The following is a 23,659-nucleotide window of genomic DNA, read 5'->3' as shown; positions in this document are numbered from 1 at the left end:
TTCTCCCTCTCTCTCTCTTTTTCTCCCCCCTCTCTCTCTCCCCCCCTCTCTCTCCCTCTCTCTTTTTTCTCCCTCTCTCTCTCCCTCTCTCTCCCTCTCTCCCCCTCTGTCTCTCCCTCTGTCTCTCCCTCTCTCTCTCTCCCCCTCTCTATCTCCCTCTCTCTCTCCCCCCCCCTCTCTCTCTCTCACTCTCTCTCCCTCTCCCTCTCTCTCCCTCTCTCTCTCTCTCTCTCCCTCTCTCTCTCTCTCAGTGTCAGCCTGCCTTCTTGTCTGTCGGTGACTGTTCGTTTGTCTGTCTGTCTATGTGTTTGTATGTCTGTCTGTCTGCTGCCTTTCTCTCTGCCTTCTGGAAGAGAGAGAGAGAGGGGGGAGAGAGAGAGGAAGAGAGAGATAGAGGGAGAGAGAGAACGAACGAAACGAACTTTTATTTCACCAGGGTAATAAGACAGGCAGTGGTACATTGATAATGACAATGATTTGATTAAAAAAAAAAAATAAAAACACAAAAACACACACACACATGAATATAGAGATTTATATACAAGAAAGAAGACAGTTGGACACTAAACACCAAGGTACCAATGATAAACACTAACTACACGACAAAACAGGCCAACACACACACACACACACACACACACACACACACACACACACACTCACACACACACACACACACACACACACACACGCACGCACACACGCACGCACGCACGCACACACACGCACACACACACACACACACTAACATATAGAGAGAGAGAGAGGGCTGATTAATCAAACACCCATGCGTTTTGCATGGAGAGAGGATTGGAACGTGTCCTGCCAAGCAGGCCCACCAAGCCTGAACAATAAGACAAGTGGTGCAATTCCTTCTTCAGGATCACGTCATTCCGAGTGACGTCAGTCCCCCCAGTTTCCGGGCTGGCGTTGACCCGGATTACGTCCCCTGCTCAGATCGGCGAGGAAGCTACCACTGAGCTGACGTGGACACCCAAGGAAACGGAGGCTGGGTCCTACGTTGTTCTGATCACTGCTGTGGACTCCGATGGGTAGGTCAAGGAATTCTTCTTCGTGAGGTTCAAATTAGGTTAAAGGCCCCATCGCCTTGTTCTGGCTGTCGAAGCATCCACTGTATCTAGGGCTCAAGATAGAAGGCCGGGCCCAGTCCTCAGCTTCCACCCTTTTGATAATAATAATAATGATAATAATGGTATTTATATAGCGCTGAATCTTGTGCAGAGGCAAATCAAAGCGCTTTCGCACCAGTCATTCACACGCATGCATAACTCTAAAACTGTAGCCACGGCGCTTCCTATTTCTAATCAACAGGCTTTAGAGATACTCTTCGGGGGTGTGCCTGCCGAGTACGTTCTTGTTTCGATAACTTACCAAACGCTGACATGGATTACGGGATGTTTAACGTGCGTATTTGATCTTCTGCATGCGTGTACACACGAAAGGGGTTCAAACACCAGCAGGTCGACAAATCTTTTGACCGGGGAGACTGGAAAAAGAAAAAGAAAAAAAATCCACCCTTAACCCACCAGGCGCCGCAAAATGGATTCGAACCAAGGACCCTCCTACTGAAAGGGCCGACGCTTTGATTAACCATTCGGCTGTTCAGAAACGTGAACTCTGAACTTCACAAGTGTGGCACACACACACACACACACACACAATTGTGTAGCCCACGAACTTGAATTTAGCACAGCATCAGCCACTATAGTCATCCGGACATAATTCGCACGTGTTTTACAAAGCGGTGATCACAGTTTGTTTGTGTTGCAGATCATGAGTTTTAATTATTGTTCGTGACAGTCATCACTTGTCTTGCTTGCAGTGTTATGCATGTAGGATCTAAACACGAATCTTTTGCCAACTCTAGATATGTGCTTTCGTGAATGAATGTGTGTGTGTGTGCGTGTGCGTGTGAGTGTGCGTGGTGCGTGTGCGCGCGTGTGTTTTTGTGTGTGCGTGCGTACATATATGTGTGTATGTGTGATTGTGTGTGTGTGTGCGTGGTACGTGTGTGCGCGCGTGTGTTTGTGTGTGTGTGTGTGTGGCTTGTGTGTGGTGTGTGTGTGTGTGTGTCTGTGTGTGTGGTGTGTGTCTGTGGTGTGTGTGTGTGGTGTGTGTGTGTCTGTGTGTGTGTGTGTGTGTGGTGTGTCTGTGTGTGTGTGGTGTGTGTGTGTGTGTGTGTGTGTCCCCAGGAACGAAGCAGAGAGACAGCTGGACGTTACAGTCAAAGGTATGTCGTGTTAAGTCCGCTCACTCTTCCTTCCTCGCGGGGCTCCTCCCTCCTCCCGCAAATATAATAATAATAATGGTATTTATATAGCGCTGAATCTTGTGCAGAGACAAATCAAAGCGCTTTCGCACCAGTCATTCACACGCATGCATAACTCTAAAACTGTAGAAACTAAAGACAAGGAAGGGCAGGCAAGGGAGGCTATTTTGGGAAGAGGTGGGTTTTAAGGCCAGACTTGAAAGAGCTGAGTGTGGAGACTTGACGAAGTGAAAGAGGAAGTTCATTCCAATCGCAAGGTCCAGAGACAGAGAAAGAACGGCGGCCAACAGTCGAGTGTTTGAATCTGGGTATGCGTAAACAGAGTGGATCCGAAGCCGATCGTAGTGAGCGAGATGGAGTGTAGAGGTGAAGGCAGCCGCAGAGATAGGAAGGGGCAGTTTTGTGAATACATCTATAACATAGAGTGCTAATCTTGTACTTTATTCAGTGTGAGACAGGGAGCCAGTGGAGATGTTGCAAAAGAGGAGTGATGTGTTCAGATCTTTTCTTTCTGAGGACGAGTCGGGCAGCAGAGGTTTGTATGCGCTGAAGGGACTGACCTCTCGTCTGTCGCTATACCTGTTTTCTTCGCAAGGGACGATTGAAGTTTGTGAAACTGGTTACGTCATCCAGTCAGGCTGATGTGTTCCTTTATCTGTCTATGCTTTTGGTATTTATTTAATCGTGTTTTTTTTTAATTCTTGAAATAATTAGTTACTTATTTAGTTTGATTGGATGATTGATTGATTGATCGATTGATATACCTGCTGTCTATTCACCAGGGGGAAAAAATTGAATATGTTTGAAACAGATTATGATCGTTGTGCTCGTAATTTATCAGAATAAATCCATCAGCATTGGGTTTCTTCTTCTTCTTCTTCTGCGTTCACTCGTATGCACATGAGTGGGTTTTTACTTGTATGACCGTTTTTACCCCGCCATGTAGGCAGCCATACTCCGTTTTCGGGGGTGTGCATGCTGGGTATGTTCTTGTTTCCATAACCCACCGAACGCTGACATGGATTACAGGATCTTTAACGTGCGTATTTGATCTTCTGCTTGCATATACACACGAAGGGGGTTCAGGCACTAGCAGGTCTGCACATATGTTGACCTGGAAGATAGTAAAAATCTCCACCCTTTACCCACCAGGCGCCATCACCGTGATTCGAACCCGGGACCCTCAGATTGAAAGTCCAACGCTTTAACCACTCGGCTATTGCGCCCGTCGCATTGGGTTTGGGTTTCAAAACCACGCCAGTTTGCCTAGGTACTAACTGACTGACTTGCAGACAGTTTATCTGGTGATTGGTTGACTGACTGATTGATCAGATTGATTATAACTGACTGAATGCTGATTAAATATTTATGGTCATGGTTTCATTGGTTTCCTGTTGTTGTGTTTTCAGAATTTGCTAGAGAGCTGGAACCCGTAAGTATATTTGCCCTAATGATCTCTTTGTTTCTTTGTTAAGGCTTTTTGTTCATTTTTGACTCCCTTGTGTAAACAAAGTGAGTCTATGTTTTAACCCGGTGTTCGGTTGTCTGTGTGTGTGTCCGTGTGTCTGTGTGTCCGTGGTAAACTTTAACATTGACATTTTCTCTGCAAATACTTTGTCAGTTGACACCAAATTTGGCATAAAAATAGGGAAAATTCAGTTCTTTCCAGTCATCTTGTTTAAAACAATATTGCACCTCTGGGATGGGCACAAAAAAATAAAAAATGAAGCCTAATTATATGCAAACTGCATTTACTATTATATTTATATTTTTTGTATTCTCTAAACTTGGCACTTTGACCTCTTATTCTGACACAACAACAAGAGGAGTCATTATTATCATTTTTTGTTCAAACAGGAACTTCTTTTGCTAAGCATGGAAGTTTTATTTATTTTGCAAACGTTATGGTGCATATAGTAAAAAAGGGAAATTACTCTGTAATTAATGCTAGGAGACTTAATTTATCACAAGTGAGTCTTGAAGGCCTTGCCTCTCTTGTCTTTCTTTCTTTCTCTATGTCTTTCTTTTCTCTCTTTATCTGATTAAATATTTGTATGTATGTTTTATTGTTTGTTTGTTTCTCGAGGAAATGTAGATACTGTCCCACACGCCAATGCTAACGATACGATTTACACAGATGAGACAAAATATTGATATTTGCGGTTTTCCATAACAATCAGGAGGCTCAAAGCACATTACAGTAAGTTGAATAAGACATATGAAGTTGGGCACGGTAGATGCGTGGGTTGGTGTTGGCAATAAGACATATTGAATGATAAAAGTCAACGCTATATAAAAGCAGTAAAGTCGTGGAAGAGAACTGCACATACAGTTTTGCTATCTGGTGTGCATGTCTTATAAATTTATATGCTTGTAACAATGTGTGTGTATGTATGTGTGTGCGTATGTGGGCATGTATGTGGGTTTATATGTATTTGTATGGAAATGAAATGATATACTTAGTATCAGGAAATAGTGGTATTTAGCCTTTTTTTTTTCTTTTTTTCTTTTTTTTTGTCGTATGTCACTATTTCTGTTTTTGATGTTAGGAATGAAATAAAACAAAAAAAAAAGGTTCATTAAAAAAATTAAATTTTTGCTATCTTTGTATCTAAGTATACATTTATATATATCTATTTATCTATCTGTCCATTTATCTGTCTGTCTGTGTATCTATCTATCTATCTATCTATCTATCTATATATATATATATATATATATATATTATATATACGTATGTGTGTGTTTATGTGTGCAGGAAAGTAACCTAACCTTCACGAACACGAACGGTGACCCACTGCTGTGTCCATTCAACATGTCCTGCGTCCTTCCTGTCTATATACAGAACGCTATGGGCCCGTGAGTCTGTCTGTCTGTCTCTTTGTGCATACAGGCGTGTGTGTGTGTGTGTGTGTGTGTGTGTGTGTGTGTGTGTGTTAAATAGTGGGAAGGTTGTTTGGTTGCTTTTTTTGTCAGGCTTGCTTTGTTGTGAGTCAGTTGTGTGTTGCATTTGTTTTTTTAATGTGGAATTCCTAGTTTTATCATTCTGCTTGTAATCCTTATGTATCACAGACTTCACCGCTCTTAGTTTGTCGTACTGAAATAATAAAGTTAATCTGAAACTGATATTGATGATTCTGTGCATGTAGATCTATTCAATAAACTTTGACTATTAGATAATGTCCAGTTACCACCTGGTTTTCACCACCATAATCACGTAGACCTATAGCCATGTACCGAGGTCTGTCTGAGACTCAAAAATCGATTTCGCAGTACTACTTTAGTACCCTGAGTTTTGTGATGTATCTAAACAACAATTTTCGTGTGTTTTTGAAACGAAGGCGTGTGATCATTGACACGCAGCATGTAACTCAACCTTCTGATCAAGAGTTTAGCCCAGAAACCACATGAATTGACCTGGTGTATGATATCATGAGTTTCAGTTTCAGTGACATGAATACGAAGCGACACATGTTGACTGAAGCTGCAATGTTTCTTGGGTTACCTTCTCGTCAATGCAGAGATTTTGTGGACCAGGCAGCATGGCTGGACATGAGTGCTGCCACTGAATCATTATCAGAATTTCAGAGAAGAGTAACCTCAACCAGTCCTGAATGGGAGTGGAAAGCCTTGTTGTAAACAAGTCACAACAATCTGCATCGCTTCAGTTCTGCACAAAAATTGCAGTTTAACCAGGTCATTGGAGCAAGGATGCTATTAAAGATGGGAAGTTTCCAGTGTCGCTGAATGTAAAGAGTTAAAAGGTTGCCATATGAAGTTTTCAGTGTCACTGAATGTAAGAGTTAAAAGGTTGCTCAAAAGGAAGTTTCCAGTGTCGCTAAATGTAAAGAGTTAAAAGGTTGCTCTAAAGGGAGTTTCCAGTGTCACTGAAAGTAAAGAGTTAAGAGGTTGCTCAAAAGGAAGTTTCCAGTGTCACTGAAAGTAAAGAGTTAAAAGATTGCTCCGTAGAAAGTTTCCAGTGTCACTGAAAGTAAAGAGTTAAAAGGTTGTTCTGTAGGAAGTTTCCAGAATCACTGAAAGTAAAGAGTTAAAAGGTTGCTCCATAGGAAGTTTCCAGTGCTGCTGAATGTAAAGAGTTAACAGGTTGCTTCATAGGACAATTCCATTCTCGCTTAAAGAGTTAAAATGCTGCTCTGTAGAATGTTTCCGATGTCGGTGAATGTAAAGAGTTAAAAGGTTGCTTCATAGGAAGTTTCCAGTGTCACTGAATCGAATGTAAAGAGTTAAAAGGTCGTTTCATATGACGTTTCCAGTGTCGCTTAAAGAGTGAAAATGCTGCTCTGTGGAAAGTTCGATGTCGGTGAATGTAAAGAGTTAAAATGTTGGCTCTGTGGGAATTTTCCTGTGTCGCTGAAAGCAAAGAGTTAACACGTTACTCTGCCGTTCAACAGGGTGACTTTCCAAGTCCAGCAAACGTACTTCTCTCCGGATCCTACCTACCAAGTCACCGGGGATCCACCCGTTCTGACGTCATACAATGGGACAGCAGTCAGTCGGGTAGACCTGCGCTTACCTCCCCCACTGATAGCAGGCGCCGTGATTCTGGTCGTCAGTGTGAGCGATGGGTGAGCCTCTCAACAAAATTCTTTTCTGTCCAAGGGAAATAGATAAGCAATAATGTGTTTTTGTTGTTGTTGTTTTTCTTATCCAGACCCTGCCTCGTATAGGGTCGTTTCTACATAATGATACAACACGAAACCAAGAGCATGCTGTTTGAACCCCAACCTCCCCCCTCCCCTCCCCCCCACCCCCCGCCCCCCGCCCCCACACACACACCCTTTAGCCTAGTAGCAAGTGTAAGGCGAACCTCAGATATGTGATAGACAGACAGACAGGTTGACAGACATGCATTGAGACAAGAGAAATTGAGAGAGAGGGAGAGAGAGAGTGTGTGGGTGTGTTGGGGGGCAGGTGGTGGTGGTGGTGGTATCTTCAACAAATTAACTGATGAATTACATTGTCTGCTGACACCAGATTTAGCTTTGAAATATGGATAAATCAATTTTTTTACACACATTCTATCAGAGTTCTATCACAGTGACACTGCATTTACGGGAAAGGCACAACAATTATGAAGAAGCCAAACTTGTCTCCACATTCCTGCTACTGTTACATTTTTATTTCTTATTCAAAAAACGTAGCACTTTTTATCTGACACACTGATTAATAGCAGTCATATCGTTTTTAATCAATGTAGGAACTTCTGCTTAGAATGGAAGTTACACTGAGGTATATATCTGCTAGGAGCAGCGAAGATTCTGCCAAGTTATGGGACATCAATCTGAATATACTACATGGGAAATCATTTTAGAATAGGTATGACTAAAGCCATAGAAAGGGTGTTGTGTTTAACAATCAGTGTGAAGGTCTTACACTATCTTCATTCATCCTTGTGGTCGTTTGTCGGAAAATACAATAGCGTAGTACCTTTATGCATAATTAGTCATTCTCAGCGCGTGCATCACATCGATGGTTTGCTATAACATTTTATTGAAAAGAGGCGATTAGACCGCTGACTTTTATTCAGAGAATGATTTGCTTGCAGGCCTCATCACTTACTGAATAATCTCCACAAACGATCATCTGAATCAACAAATTATCTTGACTTGCAGTTTATAATTTGTCAGGATGACCTAACTCGCAGTATGCATACGTGTTTGAATGCTTTTCCGGGTTTTTGAAATCGAGACCAACTTCCACAACTATTTGGAGAGAGAGAAACATTCGTAGTTGTTGAAGAGGAGCGGGCGTTTTCGCAGATTCTGACAATGAATAACCTTTTATATCTATCTATCTATCTAGATATATATATATATGTATATCGTCCTTGATCGGAGATGCAGTTGTTGACGGTCCTTCATTCGGTATCGTTGTAGTTTGAGAACATGTCCGATCTGCTGATCATAATTTTGCCGAAAGAACCGGACTTGTCCGGTGTGATTATCGTGTGTAATACTAGCCACGTCCGTAAATGCATTTGGCGGTTCTGTTTTAATTTCATCGAAGACAAAACGTCAAGACGAAGACAGGGAAAATTTCAAACTTTGGTAGACCTATTATTATTATAGTTGTAAAACAGTGAAATGCCGATCGATGTGGTGATGGTTTAGACAGAACTGTTCCATTTCCATCACACAGCTCTCAGTTTTCGAGAAACGTCCATTTCTGACGGTGAGCAGAACTGTGATGTGGATCATTGCATGTATACAATGCATGGTAACCCTCCACCCTCACCTCCACTCCCACCACTACCCCCTTCCACCCCTCCTGGCGCATTCGGTTTTGTTGCTGTTGTACAGCAGGAATCACGCGTGAGCCATGAACGGCTTCACCTCTAGGTTTATTAGTATTATTAATTTTTAAATCGTGTTTTAGTGTATTGTTTGTTTATTTTGTTTACCTGTTTTATTTTGATGTAGGTTAATGTTTTAAACATACCTAGGGTAGGCGTGACCAGAGCGTTGGGTTTATGTATATATAGGTCAGGTATCCGCCACCCCTACTATATTTTAACAGGTGTTGTGAAGCGTGTATGCCGTGGATCTGTCCGAACGCTTAAACACCTTGAAACTGAAACTTAAAATGATCTTTACCCTCAGTAAAAGCAATTTTGACTTCAGTTGACTTAGTCTGACAATGACACACTCACTGAAATCAGCGACTTTTCCATGAATAGAAACCGTGAAAGTAAAAGAATGTATATGATTTTTTTTTTCAGTTTCGTTACCAAGGACGTTAAAGACGGTGTATTTGTTCATATCATTATTCAAGGAACAGGTAAGTCATTTACTTGTCTTGGTCATTCCTTTTTTTCTGTTCGTCGCTCTGTCTGTCCTTCCGTCCGTCTGTCTATCTGTCTCAATAATGAAAAGTTATCGTAAAAGCAAGAAAACAACAGCAAAACCCTATCGTTAGCGTCCTCTCTCTCTTTCTCTCTCTCTCTATCCCTCTCTCTCTCTTGGAAGAAGAAGGGATACAGAGTGCAAGCCAACGTTTTGATTTTTATGCCCAGTTTAAAAGAATATTAAATGTTGAGCCATGTGTGGACTGTAAACAGTTACGTGATTGCATGTACTCAATTCAGATTCGGTTTTTCACCCATTGCCTCTCGTGGGTTACGGTGCCGAGCAGATTTCCCCCACCCTGCAGATACTCGCCTATGCCGTCCGGTGTGTAAGCTTGAAATTGGTGCATAAAACCATGTTTTGTTTGTCTGTACAGCTTATGAAGTTTTACTTAACGAGCTCATTCCGGTTGAGTCCGAGACTCATAAAATTGCCTGCACCGATGGGAGCTGATGAAGACGAGACCGTGTCAAAGCGTTCTCGCTTTCTGTACAAAGTTTTCAAAGCTGCGCTCAGAGTATACATGCTGAAGTTTCACTGGCAGTTTCAAACACGCATCGCAGCATTCCTTTTTGATGTTCGTCAGTGTTATTATTAGTTCGAATTGTGTCCTCAGTTACGCTAATTGACAATGTCTGTCCATTAGAAAAAGATTTTTTTTTTTTAACACTGAATGACCTATCCCCCAACTCCCCATTGAAATGAACCGTACGAGTTTCTTCAATAAAACATCATCATCTCATCATCTTTGTCTGTCTGTCTATGTCTGTCTGTCTGCCTCTCTCTGGGTTTGTTTGTTTGTTTGTTTCTTTTTCTTTCTTTTTTTTTACCAAAATATGGAAATCATGCGAAAACAACTGCAGGTAAATGCTATAATCATTTTTATTTTTCACTGATATTTAATTGAATCAGGTTTTTAGTTCCTGTTGCTCTTAAATTCTTTTCACTGGTTGTTTGTTGTTTGGTTGGTTGGTTGGTTGGTTTCTTACTGGTTATCATGAAGTGATCACCACTCAGGTTCATCACAAGAAAAGGATTGAAAGACTGACGGATGGCCGGATGGATAGATGGAAGGCCGTAAGATGGATGGATTGATGGGTGGATTAAACATTGATATCAATGTTAGGATTCACCCTGTGACATAAATTCTGAGAGGGGGAGACAGAGAACACTGTGGTAGAGAGAGAGAGAGAGAGAGACTGACACTTTTTTTTTTTTTTTTTTTACAAATTGCGTTTTACAGCTTTTCTGCCAAGGGGGATAATTTAGCGTGTGTAAGCGACAAATGAAAAGAAAGCGAGAAACGATAAAGGGAAATAACAACGTATGTACACATTCAAAAACCCATAAACATTCTTACAATTTCACACATAACATGAATAAATATGAGAGAGACAGAGAGAGAGAGAAAGAGTCATGACGTCATGCAGACGATGTGTTACTGTGACGATTTACAGCGCCGTGCACACACGCCCTGTGCCTGAGCACCGCCCTGGGACAGTGCCAGACTAACAGCACGGGGACGGGGTGTATGTGCCAGTCTGGCTTCACCGGACCCCAGTGTGATGATGGTGCGTGTGGTGTACTGCTTGATCTGTGTCGTGTTGTGATGGTGCGTGTGGTGTACTGCATCATATGTGTCGTATCATGATGGTGTGTGTTTTGTACTGCTTGATCTGTGTCGTATTGTGATGGTGTGTGTGTTGTATTGCTTGATCTGTGTCGTATCATGATGGTGCATGTGTTGTTTTGCTTGATCTGTGTCGTATCATGATGGTGCGTGTTTTGTACTGCTTGATCTGTGTCGTGTTGTGATGGTGCGTGTGTTGTACTGCTTGATCTGTGTCGTATCATGATGGTGCGTGTTTTGTACTGCTTGATCTGTGTCGTGTTGTGATGGTGCGTGTGTACCACTGTTTGATCTGTGTCATGTCGTGATGGTGTGTGTGTTGTACTGCATCATATGTGTCGTATCGTGATTGTGTGTGTGTTGTACTGCTTGATCTGTGTCGTGTTGTGATGGTGCGTGTGTTGTACTGCTTGATCTGTGTCGTATCGTGATGGTGTGTGTGTTGTACTGCTTGATCTGTGTAGTGTCGTGATGGTGCGTGTGTACTACTGCTTGATCTGTGTTGTGTCGTGATGGTGCGTGTGTTGTACTGCTTGTTCTGTGTTGTGTCGTGATGGTGTCTGTGTACTACTGCTTGATCTGTGTTGTGTCATGATGGTGCGTGTGTACTACTGCTTGATCTGTGTAGTGTCGTGATGGTGCGTGTGTTGTACTGCTTGATCTGTGTTGTGTCGTGATGGTGCGTGTGTACTACTGCTTGATCTGTGTCGTGTCGTGATGGTGCGTGTGTTGTACTGCTTGATCTGTGTTGTGTCGTGATGGTGCGTGTGTACTACTGCTTGATCTGTGTCGTGTTGTGATGGTGTGTGTGTTGTACTGCTTGATCTGTGTTGTGTCATGATGGTGCCTGTGTACTACTGCTTGATCTGTGTAGTGTCATGATGGTGCGTGTGTTGTACTGGTTGATCTGTGAAGTGTTGTGATGGTGTGTGTGTTGTACTGGTTGATCTGTGTCGTATCGTGATGGTGCGTGTGTACTACTGGTTGATCTGTGTCGTGTTGTGATGGTGCGTGTGTTGTGTCGTATCATGATGGTGCTTGTGTTGTACTGCTTGTTCTGTGTTGTGTCGTGATGGTGTGTGTGTACTATTGCTTGATCTGTGTAGTGTCGTGATGGTGCATGTGTTGTACTGCTTGATCTGTGTTGTGTCGTGATGGTGCGTGTGTACTACTGCTTGATCTGTGTTGTGTCGTGATGGTGTGTGTGTACTACTGCTTGATCTGTGTTGTACTGCTTGATCTGTGTTGTGTCGTGATGGTGTGTGTGTACTACTGCTTGATCTGTGTTGTGTCATGATGGTGCGTGTGTACTACTGCTTGATCTGTGTTGTGTCGTGATGGTGCGTGTGTTGTACTGCTTGATCTATGTTGTGTTGTGATGGTGTGTGTGTTGTACTGCTTGATCTGTATCGTTTCGTGATGGTGTGTTTGTTATACAGGATAATCTGAGTCATGTCTTGTTATATCATGTATGCTCTGCAGAGTTGTGTTGGTACGTGCGTTACTGCCTTATTTGTGTTGTGTTGTGTCATATTGAGTCGTGTTGTGTCGTACCATATGTGCTGTTTTGTGTTGTGTCATATCATATGTGATGTGCTGTGCTATGCTGTTTTGTGTTGTGTTTTGACATATAGTGCTGCTTTATCTGTGTTGTGCTGAGTCGTGTGTTGTCATTTTGCATTATATTATGTGTGTTGAGCTGCGCTGTGTTGTGTCATGTGGTGTCGTGCAGTGTTATAACATATTATGTGCTGTGTCTCTGCTGTGTTGTGTTGTTACTTGTATCCACTTTTTATCTGTGTCGTGTCATTTTGTTGTGTGTTGCTGTCTTAACTGTGTTGTGATGGTGCGTGTGTTACTATCTTATCTGTTTTGTTATAGTATGTTGTGCTGTATTGTGCTAACCAACCTCCCTGTGTCGTGATGGTAGCTGTGTTACTGCCAGATTTTTGTTGTGTTGGTAGGTTGTGTTACTGCCTGATCTGTGTTGTCATGTCGTGTTATATTATGTGTTGTGCTGCACTGTGTTGTGTTTGTATGTGTGTTACTGCCTTGTCTGTGTTGTATGTGTTGATATCTTATCTGTATTCTGTTGTGATAGTACATATTTTACTCCTTACCTGTGTTGTGTTGTGATATGTGTTACAGCTAATCTGTGTTATGTTGTGGTGTGTTGTTATGGTACTTGATCGCCTAGGCCCCGGTACAGTATGGCGATGGTACCAGTGTACATGTATTTGCTTTAGTTACTATCAAAGTGGCTTTAATTTGTCTACCGGAGTCTGCCAGCGAAGCCAACACCTTTGTTACCGTGGGTTGTTTCAGTATGTGCACAAATGCACTGGTGTATCTGTGTATATATATATAGACCTACAAAACTGTCCACACGTGCTTGTGCAGCACACTCACAACACACTTGCAAACATAATACTCATGTGCCTGCGCCGGCATGAACACACACACGCACACACGTCACACAAGGGGAAGGAGCACAACAACAATCACAATGAAAATAATGTTGATGACTGACAATGAATGATATCGATGCTGACTGATGGCACTGTTTGTTTCTTCAGATGTGGACGTCTGTCTCTCTGCCCCCTGCAGGAACGGAGGCAGATGTAGGCACCGTGTCGTGAACAGTTTTACATGTCACTGCCCGCCCCACTTCACTGGCGATCTCTGCGAAACACGTGAGTGGTCCAAGATTCCCGCGGTCTTGCTGTCATGTGTGTAACAGTTACTGTTCTGCCGCTTCTTCTGTATGCATAATTCTACGTATCTGTTAATGTAAATATACGTACAGCATATGAGCGTTGTTGTGTGTGAGAATGGGCAGAAAGTTGCACCCGAGTGAATGCAAGTTTATATAAATATATCTATATATGTGCATATATCTATATATATATTTATATATGCATATATAAATCATCATACTGGCAGATCAGATAGAATAAACCAAGTTTTTGTCATGGAGCATATTTCACCAAACACATGCAGCAGCGTTTCCTTTGTGAAGTAAAATGTCATGCTTTTTTATATTTCACTACTTTGTTTTGTGTTATTGTTTCATGATAGTTTACCACAGTATGGTGTGTATGTGTGCAAGTGTGTGTGGAGATGGTTTGGGGAATGTGTGCGCATGCTTGTACATGTGTGCACATACCAGTATGTGTGCTCGATGTGTATGTGGGAGTGTGTACACACCTGTTCACATGTTGTGTGTCACAATGTGTGCTTGTGGCAGACAGACAGATGTACAGAAGGACATACTGAAAGGGTTAGGCAGACAGAGAGAGAGAGAGGCACCACACACACAGACTCTATGCATGCATGCCTGACAAAAAGGGAAAGCATACTTCCCTCTTCTCCCTCACACACACATACAGAGGGAGGGATGATCAGTCAGTGTAGTGTTTGTGTTAAGAACGTCCACCTTGGCTATTTTTTGGCACTGGATACAACTGAAATCATTTCATTGTTTCTTTCTTCTTCCAGAGATCACAACTACGACTACCACTACCACGACAACAATGCCACCAACTACAACTACAATGACAACACCAGTAACTCCAACCACAACAACACTACCTCCAACAACAACAACGCTGTCAACAACTTCAACCACACCCATGGCAACAACTCCCACCACAACAACACCATCAACAACAACAACTCCAACTACAACAACAAAACCACCACCAACAACAGCAACAGTTCCAATAACAATGACAACTCCAACCACAACACAAACAACAATTCCAACCACAATGACAACTCCAACCACAACACCACCACAAACAACAACTCCAACCACAACAACACAAACAACAACTCCAACCACGACACAAACAACTCCAACCACGACAACACAAACAACAACTCCAACCACAACAACACAAACAACTCCAACCACAACAACACAAACAACAACTCCAACCACAACAACACAAACAACTCCAACCACAGCAACACAAACAACTCCAACCACGACAACACAAACAACTCCAACCACCACGACACAAACAACAACTCCAACCACAACAACACAAACAACTCCAACCACAACAACACAAACAACAACTCCAACCACAACAACACAAACAACTCCAACCACGACAACACAAACAACAACTCCAACCACCACAACGACACAAACAACTCCAACCACAACAACACAAACAACAACTCCAACCACAACAACACAAACAACAGTTCCAACCACGACACAAACAACTCCAACCACAACAACACAAACAACAGTTCCAACCATGACACAAACAACTCCAACCACAACAACACAAACAGCTCCAACCACAACAACACAAACAACTCCAACCACAACAACACAAACAACTCTAACCATGATACAAACAACAACTCCAACCACAACAACACAAACAACTCCAACCACGACAACACAAACAACTCCAACCACGACAACACAAACAACTCCAACAACAACACAAACAACAACTCTATCCATACCACCAACTCCAACAACACAAACAACTCCATCTGCACCCATGTCAACTTTGCTGACATCCAAACCAGCTGTGACAAAACCTGTACCAACTACACCAATCCCTATGCCAACAATTGTACCGGCTGTGACAGCATCTGTATCGACTACGCCAACACCCGTTCCAGCTGTGACAATACCTGCTCCAGCTACGTCCAAGTTGGCGCCAGTTTCCTCCCATCCAAAATCTTCAGGGGCTGGTGAGACATGCTGAATTTGAAGAATTACTCTAATTTTGCTTTAAAAGTTGCTTCAGGATGGATTGTTTTCAAATCTGAAACAACCAGTATGTGTGTTTTTGGAGGCATCAGCAAGAGTCACAGACTGCACATACACCGTTTTAGGGGTAATCATAGAAGTAGGATCATCGTTATTGATGTCGATTGATCCTGCCATTTTTGGGGTGCTATTAGTGTTGTTTGTGTTGCTGTTGCTTTCTGGTGGCAGTTGCTGCCTCATTATTGTTTGTGTTGTTGATGCTATTGCTGTTTCCAGGGTGTTGTTGTTAGTAATGTTTTCGCTGTTGTCTGATCATAGTTGATGCATATAATCGTGCTGACCCCTGCGTCTGTGTGGCCAGGGTCAGGATCCTCGGCCAAGGAGGAAGCCGGGAGCTCGGGCGGCTCCACGATGACCACTGTGGGTGGGGCCATGGGAGGCCTCATTGCTGTCATCAGCTCTGGCCTCGCTGCCTTCTTCAAGTTCTGCAAACGGTATGATAATCATAACAGCAGCCATGATCCTATGAGGATAATGGCACAGTTTGAATAAAAATATTGTACTATACTGTACTGTACTGCACTGCACTGTATTGTACTGTTTTGTTTTGCATTGTATTTTACATACTTCGGCCACAGCAGATTTCTCACCAATGAATTCGGGCTGCTCTTTCTCTGGAACTTAATTATATAATGTGTGGGTCAGGGGTGTTTTTTTATGTCTCTGTTTATACATATCTTTTTTAGTGAAAGATAAGTGGGTTTTTCCAAAGACTTTCACCAGGGAAAACTGGCTTGTTACCACAAGTTCTTTCACATGGGCCAGCTATGTGCATGTTGGGCAAAGGACCTCAGTTAACTGTGACGATGGTGATAATAATAATTATGATGATGGAAATTGTGATGACTGTGGTGATGTCTGTTGTGATGACAGTGATGGTTATGATAATGTTTGCAATGATGATAGTGTATTATAATGAACTACAATCATGATGATATTGATAATAATGTTGATGAAAATGGCAGTGCATTTTATGACAACTTTGATGATGATATTTATAGTTAACAACAACACTTCGCAACTGTTACAAAAATGTGTGTATTTGTGTGTGTGTGTGCGTGTGTGTGATATAAAATATGTTTGTCAAAAAAAAAGAAAAAAAGAGTATAAGACAATCTAATGCAACTTATATGACTGTACTGTATAGGATACATTTGCCAAGTCATGTAAAAAAAAGTTAATGATTATACTGTTAATCACTTTGTTGCTGGGGTGTGCATTGTCCTTTTGTGTAGTCTCAGGTGTTGCTGGAGGTTGTTGTGGGCTGCTGCACAAAGGAATCATTTACTTAAGATCAATGATGCTGAAAGGACAACTACTATTTACATGACTCATGTGACCTCATTTAAGTAAATGACGTATTACATGGTTATGACATAGGACTTGTAATTTAAAAAAAAAACCCACAAAACAAACGAACAGAAAACAACAACAAAACTTTGACTTATTCTGCACAAGAAAGATTTGGAAGAGATCGTTGCAGTATGTCAGTGAAAAAAAAAGGCCAACAATTGTTTAATTTTTCTTTTTGGAAGAGGCTTTCTGTGTGATTTATTTCATGCAGCCAAGACAATTTGGAGCAACATAGCCAGATCTATCCTGAGGTTTAATACCAGAAAAATACTATCATTATTTATGTTGTGTTTCATATAGCTTGTATTCTGTTTCTGATAGTTATGTTATCTTAATTGTTTAGGTTTAAAGTTTGGTGTAAAATACTATTGCTGTTACATGATATCCTCCATGCCCCAAAAGGGGTCAAAGGATTAAATATTCTTGATTCTTGTGTTGTGAGCATGCATGCTTACATACATATGTTTTCAGGGGTTCGGGTCGAGTGGTTCAGAACACAGGGGAGACCAATGCCCCGACCTTACAGCGGGCCCCAACAGAAGCTTGGGGCACCCCCACCCAGCCCCGTCGTCACCAGCTCTCCAGCCCTCAGCCCAGTTCTTCCCTGGACCTCCACCGCACCCCCACCCTGGACTTGTGACGTCCTCGCTCTCTGCCAAGGCTCCGCTGTAGCAACTGGTTCTACTGGTGTTACACTCACTCAACAATGATAGTTTCTTTTTTCTTTTGAATCAGCTGTCGCTCCTAGTTCTACTGGTGTTACACAGGGCAGTGACATGATGATAATTCATTCTCTTTTGAATTAACTATCACTTCTAGTTCTACCGGTGTTACACTCGGCAATTATAGTTTCTTTTCATTTGAATCAGCTGTCGCTTCAAGTTCTATTGTTTCTCGGAGATGATAGTTTCTTCTCTTTTGAATCAATTGTCGCACCTAGTTCTACTGGTGTTACTCTCACTGATGATACTTTCTCCTCTTTTGAATCCACTATCACTCCTAGTTCTACTGGTGTTAAACATGGCGATGATAGTTTCTTCTCTTTTGAATCAGTTATTGCTCCAAAATCTACTGGCGTTACACATGGCGATGATAATTTCTTCTCATCTGAATCAGCTATCGCTCCTAATTCTACTGGTTTACACATAGCAATGATAGTTTCTTCTCTTCTGAATCAGCAAATATAAGTATATGATGTGTTTTTAAATATAAATTTTTCACTTTTTTTCAAATTTGCCAAACATTCATATTCACTGATGACACCGTTTTATTTCAAACTTGTTATAATTAGCAAAAAAAATTTTTTTAAAAGAACAGGTAACTTCTGTGAGTTCTGAAGGTGCACAACTACCAGCACTTTCACTCATATGTGCGCAAGGCTTCAAACTTACTGAACGTTTTTTTGTCATGTTTTTGCACTCTGTCATAGTTTTAGTAGCTCTATCATAATTGTATCATACTGTATTTGAACTGAAGTGTACTTTGGCCACTGCAGATTTCTCTCTCTGCGTGGAATTGAGGATGCTGTCCAAGGAGAGAGCATGTTGCCACAATCCGGCACTACCCTTTTACCTTTTCCTTGTTCTGTTTGCTAGTGTATGTTTTCCTGTCAAAATGGATTTTTCTGCAGAATTTTGTCAGGGACAGCTGTCTTGTTGCAGTGGCTTCTTTTACGTGTTCTGAGTGCAAACTGCACACAGGAAGTCACTTTATTGTATCACCCCAAAGACAAGAACCAAGACCACTTCTCAAGGTCTAATTGGGGAGTATAGTTATCTGTCTGGGAGGGAACCAACTCGTGGACACTTGCTTCCTAGTCAGACATATTACCACTAGGTCATTGGATCACTGTGTTTACTGTGTGCAAAATAACACTCCTGATCCACAAACCAAGAGGGGAGCCACAAACAGGTTGGATCTGATTCAGACGTGTCTTTGCAGGTCATGTGACAGCATACATTTTTAACACATAGAGGGGGACAGCAGGGAGGGGCGTAAAAAAGCCAAATTATTCAGAGAAAAGAGAACCATACTCTCTTGTGTGTTTGTCACTTTAACATAATAGGACCATGATAATGATTCTGCCTTTGTTTTATGAATGGTCTTCGCATCATCATGATCATGTGTCTGTCAGGAAAAATAGACTGTTGATTGTTTCACTTTGAGTTTCGAGAAATGCTTCCTTTAAACAATCACTTTGAGTTTCGAGAAATGCTTCCTTTAAACAATCAGGAAAATCAATTATATGTTCAGACACTTTCTTCAGAAAGCATAAAAACCATGACTTAATGATTCAGAAAAATCAGTTATGAAAAGTATGTTCGCATACTTTCTTCAGAAAAAACGAACACTTTCACTGTGCCTTTCTAATCTTTTTTTTTTTTTTTTTAGAATAAAGGTGAGCGATCTGTGCAGTTAAAACATAATCAGATTGGTCTCTATCATTTTTCTTTTCTTTTCCATTTGTTAATATTATAAGTTTGTTTTATTTCATGATGTCTTATTTCATGTATTAGCCCAGCTGTTTTTCTTCCATAACTACACTGTATCAAGTGACGAAAGAAATATTGTGACCACTGTCACATTTTCTTGATGAAATTTGTTTGTGACTATGCAGTTTGAGACAAAAATCGAACTCTGGTTGTGTGATTTTAATAACTGTGTACGATTTGTAATCAATGTGTGCGATTTGCAATCACTGTGTAATTTGTGTGCCTGAACTGAAATCACCGTGTGCTATCAAATTGTTTAAAAAGTTCCAATGGAGGTTTTGATATGTTGGTAATAAAAAGTCTTTTTTTCTTTCTTTTTTTTTTTTTTTTTTTTTACTTACAGTTTTTCTATTTCACTGACATGTCGATTGTAAACTGTGTGTGCAGTCATAAAAGTATTCCAGTGGTATCAACTTGAAAACACGATTTACACTACGAGCCCTTTGATAAAACAACACTTGCCAACAGATAACTTCGGTGTGTGTGTGAGTGAATTTGTGCACGCGTGTGTGTGTGTGTGTCTGCGGTGGATCCTGAGATGTCTTTTGTTCATAAAATGTTTCTGTCAGTTTTCAGAGCCGATATAAACTGACATGTGTTGTAACTGCCATGAAAATAATTCTTTCATGCATGTTCTTTAAAGTCATGCTGGCAGCTTGAGCAATGACAAGGCTGTACATGTCAGTCATCACATCTCCAAAAGTGACAGAATGATGAATCTGGGCAGTGCAGACACACATCTCAAACAGATAGAAACAATGATGAATACACAACATGGTCTCGCTTGCAGGCCTATATATTATGATCATATCACTGTGTGGAGATTACATGGGGGGTGGGGGAAGCTTTTATGAAGCAGCATCAATGAATGGCAACAAACAGAACATATTACTGCATTATTCAAAGGTAAAACAGAGACAAAAAATGTCTATGACCAAACGCAAAAGAATTGAGCTGAAACAATAAAAAGACATTCTAATTATTATAACCCTTAAGTGGTAAATAAATAAAACCCAACAAAAACAGCAAACGCACTCAAACTTGCCTCCATTATTAATAAAACATGTTATTTCAAATTAACACTACCCCCCCTGCCACCACCCACTCCACCCCCCCCCACACACACACACCTCCCACTTACCACCCGACCCCCATCACTTCCAGTTTATACAGTGTCTTTGCAGCAGGCATTTCTTTACAGGAAAATGTCATCATCTGATCCAGAAAACAGACTGAAGCGTTCATCCTCAGACTGTCCAGGCAGACTATGGGAAGAAAGCAACATACGAGAACGTTGCTTCTGCTTCTTGCCTCGCAATTGGCTGGGCTCCCTGCTGACATCACAGTTAGGGACCAATCTGTCATCAAGATTTTCTGGAGATGGTGGCGACAAAGATGAGGTCAACCCGGACATATCTTGTGTTGATCTTGTGTTCCTAACAGGTGTGGCTGGAACTTGCTGTTCGATGTTGGTTCGTTGAGGGTCTGGAAAAAAAAAAAACTCATCCAAAAGAAACAAATAAACAAACCACCACTTACCCAACAATGACATAAACAAACCACCACTTACCCAACAATGATGAGGTCAACTGTCACATGTCTTGTGTTGATCTTGCTTTCGTAACAGGTGTGGCTTGAACTTGTTCAATGTTGGCTCGTTGATTGTCCAATAAAAAAGAAAGAAAGAAAAAAACAAAGAGAAAAAAAAACCAACACCACTACCCCATCAGTGAGACAAATTAAATAATTATGGCCAAAACAGCAGCTTGACCCACATAACGTACTGTCTGTGCTCCCTGATATCTTCATGGTAAACTCAGGAGTTGCAAGCTTGCAAAAAAAGTGGAAAAGAACCCTGGCCACTCGATCTCTCTCTCTTTCTCTCTCTCAGTGCATACAGCTTTGTAAAGAAGCTGGATCACTGGCTCACGCACGCACACACACACACACATAAACACACATCAATGTGTATGTTTTGTAAACTGGTTGTTTTGAGGATTACCACAATTATGTGTGCATCTTAAGAGCCCCACCCCCCACCTCCCTTTCTGTTTTCTTTTGTTTTCTTTTTTTTTGCCATATGCTTCAGCTCTATGTAGCACCATTGCAATACACCAAACCAGACTGTCCTCAAATATTTTACTGGTATACCTATCCACTTTGTTGAAATCCAAATGGAAACACTGGTGGGGTTTAAACACTTTTCTCTGAAGATTTATTTTCTACAGTGATTTGTTTTTATATGTGGCTTTACTTGTTCAGTGAAAACATCTGTCGGAAGTAAAATTTTAGAGAAAGTCCACAGAAGTCAGTAGAACCAACTCCACCTGAGCATTCTGCAATAAAGTCCGCCAATCCACCAACTTACATGCACACACGCACACTCACAACATTTCATTTGCTCAGTTTGAAGAATGAGAAGTAACCGTAATCCCTTGAATAAAATCAAACCCATTTTTTGTGTCCCATTCCTATGGCACCAACATTTCAACATGATCAGATTGATCCAGATGGCAGTATTTTGCCCACTTGGTAACGGCCACTCGCCCACCATGAAAACACATTTTAGTATTTGTATTCCTTTTTATCACAACAGATTTCTCTGTGTGAAATTCAGGTTGCTCTCCCCAGGGAGAGCGTATCGCTACATTACAGATCCACTCTTTTTTTTTTTCCTGCATGCAGTTTGATTTGTTTTTCTTATCTTATCATGGGTTCTTTTACGTGCAATAAGTGCATGCTGCACACGGGACCTCACTTTATCGTCTCATCCGAATGACTAGTGTCCAGGACACCACTCAAGGTCTAGTGGAGGGGGAGAAAATATTGGTGGCCGAGCTGTGATTCGAACCAGCGCGCTCAGATTCTCTTGCTTCCTAGGCGGACGCGTTACCTCTAGGCCATCACTCCACTCCACATACCAGTTAACCCACAATCCTATCCACATAACCATGGCACGCTATCCATTGCTCCTCCCCTGCCTTGGCCTCTCCTCCCTCCCATATCTTAGAAAAACCACATTTCTAAATACATGTACCTACCTGTAAACACGGGAGTGCTAGACATGTCTTGCAAAAACAGGACCTGTTCACCATACTCCATCTCCGTGGCACGAACTCTTGTTCCTGCCTGAGCAAGGCTTGCAATGCCACCCTGGACAGTTAATGGCCCAAGAAGTGGACTGGGTGAGCTGTTATCTGAAATAAAGTCCACGCTATAGTACATGTCACTGTGAGTGCAACAGATGGAGAACAGATGCAAGTGTCAATTAATTTCAAAGTACTGTATAATGACCACAGCAGGAAGATGTTGATGTATGAATGTAAGATTTGTGTAATGGATGGGTGAATGATGGGGAATTACAAAATTGTTGAAAAAAAAAACCCCAAAAATTCAAAGAACACACCACCATTGACTGCACTGTCGGATATATTGACGACGTTTGCCCCAATATTCATGACTGATTTAATTGCACTTTGACGAGCTGATTAGAGTATTTTATCAAGCAGCTACACAAAATCAGCATGGACTACAATAAACAAAACTTTTTTTTAAGTACACTCACAAACGTTCTGTCAAACATACCTGAAATGTCTATCTCTGATGGAAAATTACTTAAAACAGACTTCGTAAACTGAAAGAGATGTACATCGTTGTTAATGTAACAAGAGAAATAACTCAATGTGTGCGCATGTGAGAGAGAGAGAGTGTGTGTGTGTGTGTGAATGTGTGTGCTATCTTGCTGTTTTGTTCTCCCTAAACTGACCTATGTTTCACTGCTCAAAATCACATGACTACAAACAACCATAATTAGTGCATGTCCCAAACTGAAAATCGCATGACAATTCAATAATGCCTTCGAACGGACACAAATAAATCACATTCACAATGTATGCTGAACGGCGAGGCTGGAACTTCTGCAGCCGGGGATCTAGATCTACGACACCTCTGTTGGAAAAGTGAGGGTGTGGCCGGAACAAACTGACACGGTGATTCATGAACCGGGTAACGGCCACTCGCCATTATTTTCTCATTCTGCCAAACTATGCGCACCCGCTCTTCGTAAACAGGAAATGTTTCCGACTGAGAAACTATTTTGCACTGTATTTGAAATAAGAGCGCCGGTGCACTCCGTGACGTCACAGCCAGATATCAGCCAGCCAAGCTGTCGTCTGCAAACCTCGAGCGGTTTTATCCAATCAAATTCATTTTATTTTATTTTCGCAG

General features: G+C 41.6%; 2 protein-coding genes across 2 annotated transcripts; one reads left to right on the top strand and one right to left on the bottom strand.

The window, feature by feature from the left end:
* The first annotated feature begins 6,759 nt into the window (after nt 1–6,759).
* Nucleotides 6,760–17,612, top strand: LOC143296662 (uncharacterized). Its single transcript, XM_076608692.1, has 7 exons — nt 6,760–6,876; nt 9,030–9,088; nt 10,614–10,727; nt 13,363–13,479; nt 14,285–15,508; nt 15,889–16,021; nt 17,412–17,612. Exons 4-7 carry the CDS (start codon nt 13,436–13,438, stop codon nt 17,610–17,612), a joined length of 1,602 nt encoding a protein of 533 aa, XP_076464807.1. The 5' UTR covers nt 6,760–6,876; nt 9,030–9,088; nt 10,614–10,727; nt 13,363–13,435.
* Nucleotides 17,613–20,614: 3,002 nt separating this feature from the next.
* LOC143295706 (uncharacterized) lies at nt 20,615–23,552 on the bottom strand. Its single transcript, XM_076607329.1, has 3 exons — nt 23,320–23,552; nt 22,474–22,629; nt 20,615–20,917 (listed from the first exon to the last, which is right to left on the bottom strand). Exons 1-3 carry the CDS (start codon nt 23,453–23,455, stop codon nt 20,628–20,630), a joined length of 582 nt encoding a protein of 193 aa, XP_076463444.1. The 5' UTR covers nt 23,456–23,552; the 3' UTR covers nt 20,615–20,627.
* Between the last annotated feature and the right edge of the window lie 107 nt (nt 23,553–23,659).

The sequence above is a fragment of the Babylonia areolata genome, chromosome 21, assembly GCF_041734735.1.
Source record: "Babylonia areolata isolate BAREFJ2019XMU chromosome 21, ASM4173473v1, whole genome shotgun sequence".
Classification (NCBI taxonomy): domain Eukaryota; kingdom Metazoa; phylum Mollusca; class Gastropoda; order Neogastropoda; family Buccinidae; genus Babylonia; species Babylonia areolata.
Note: the sequence above shows the minus strand (reverse complement) of the source record. Positions and strands in the feature narration are given on the sequence as shown.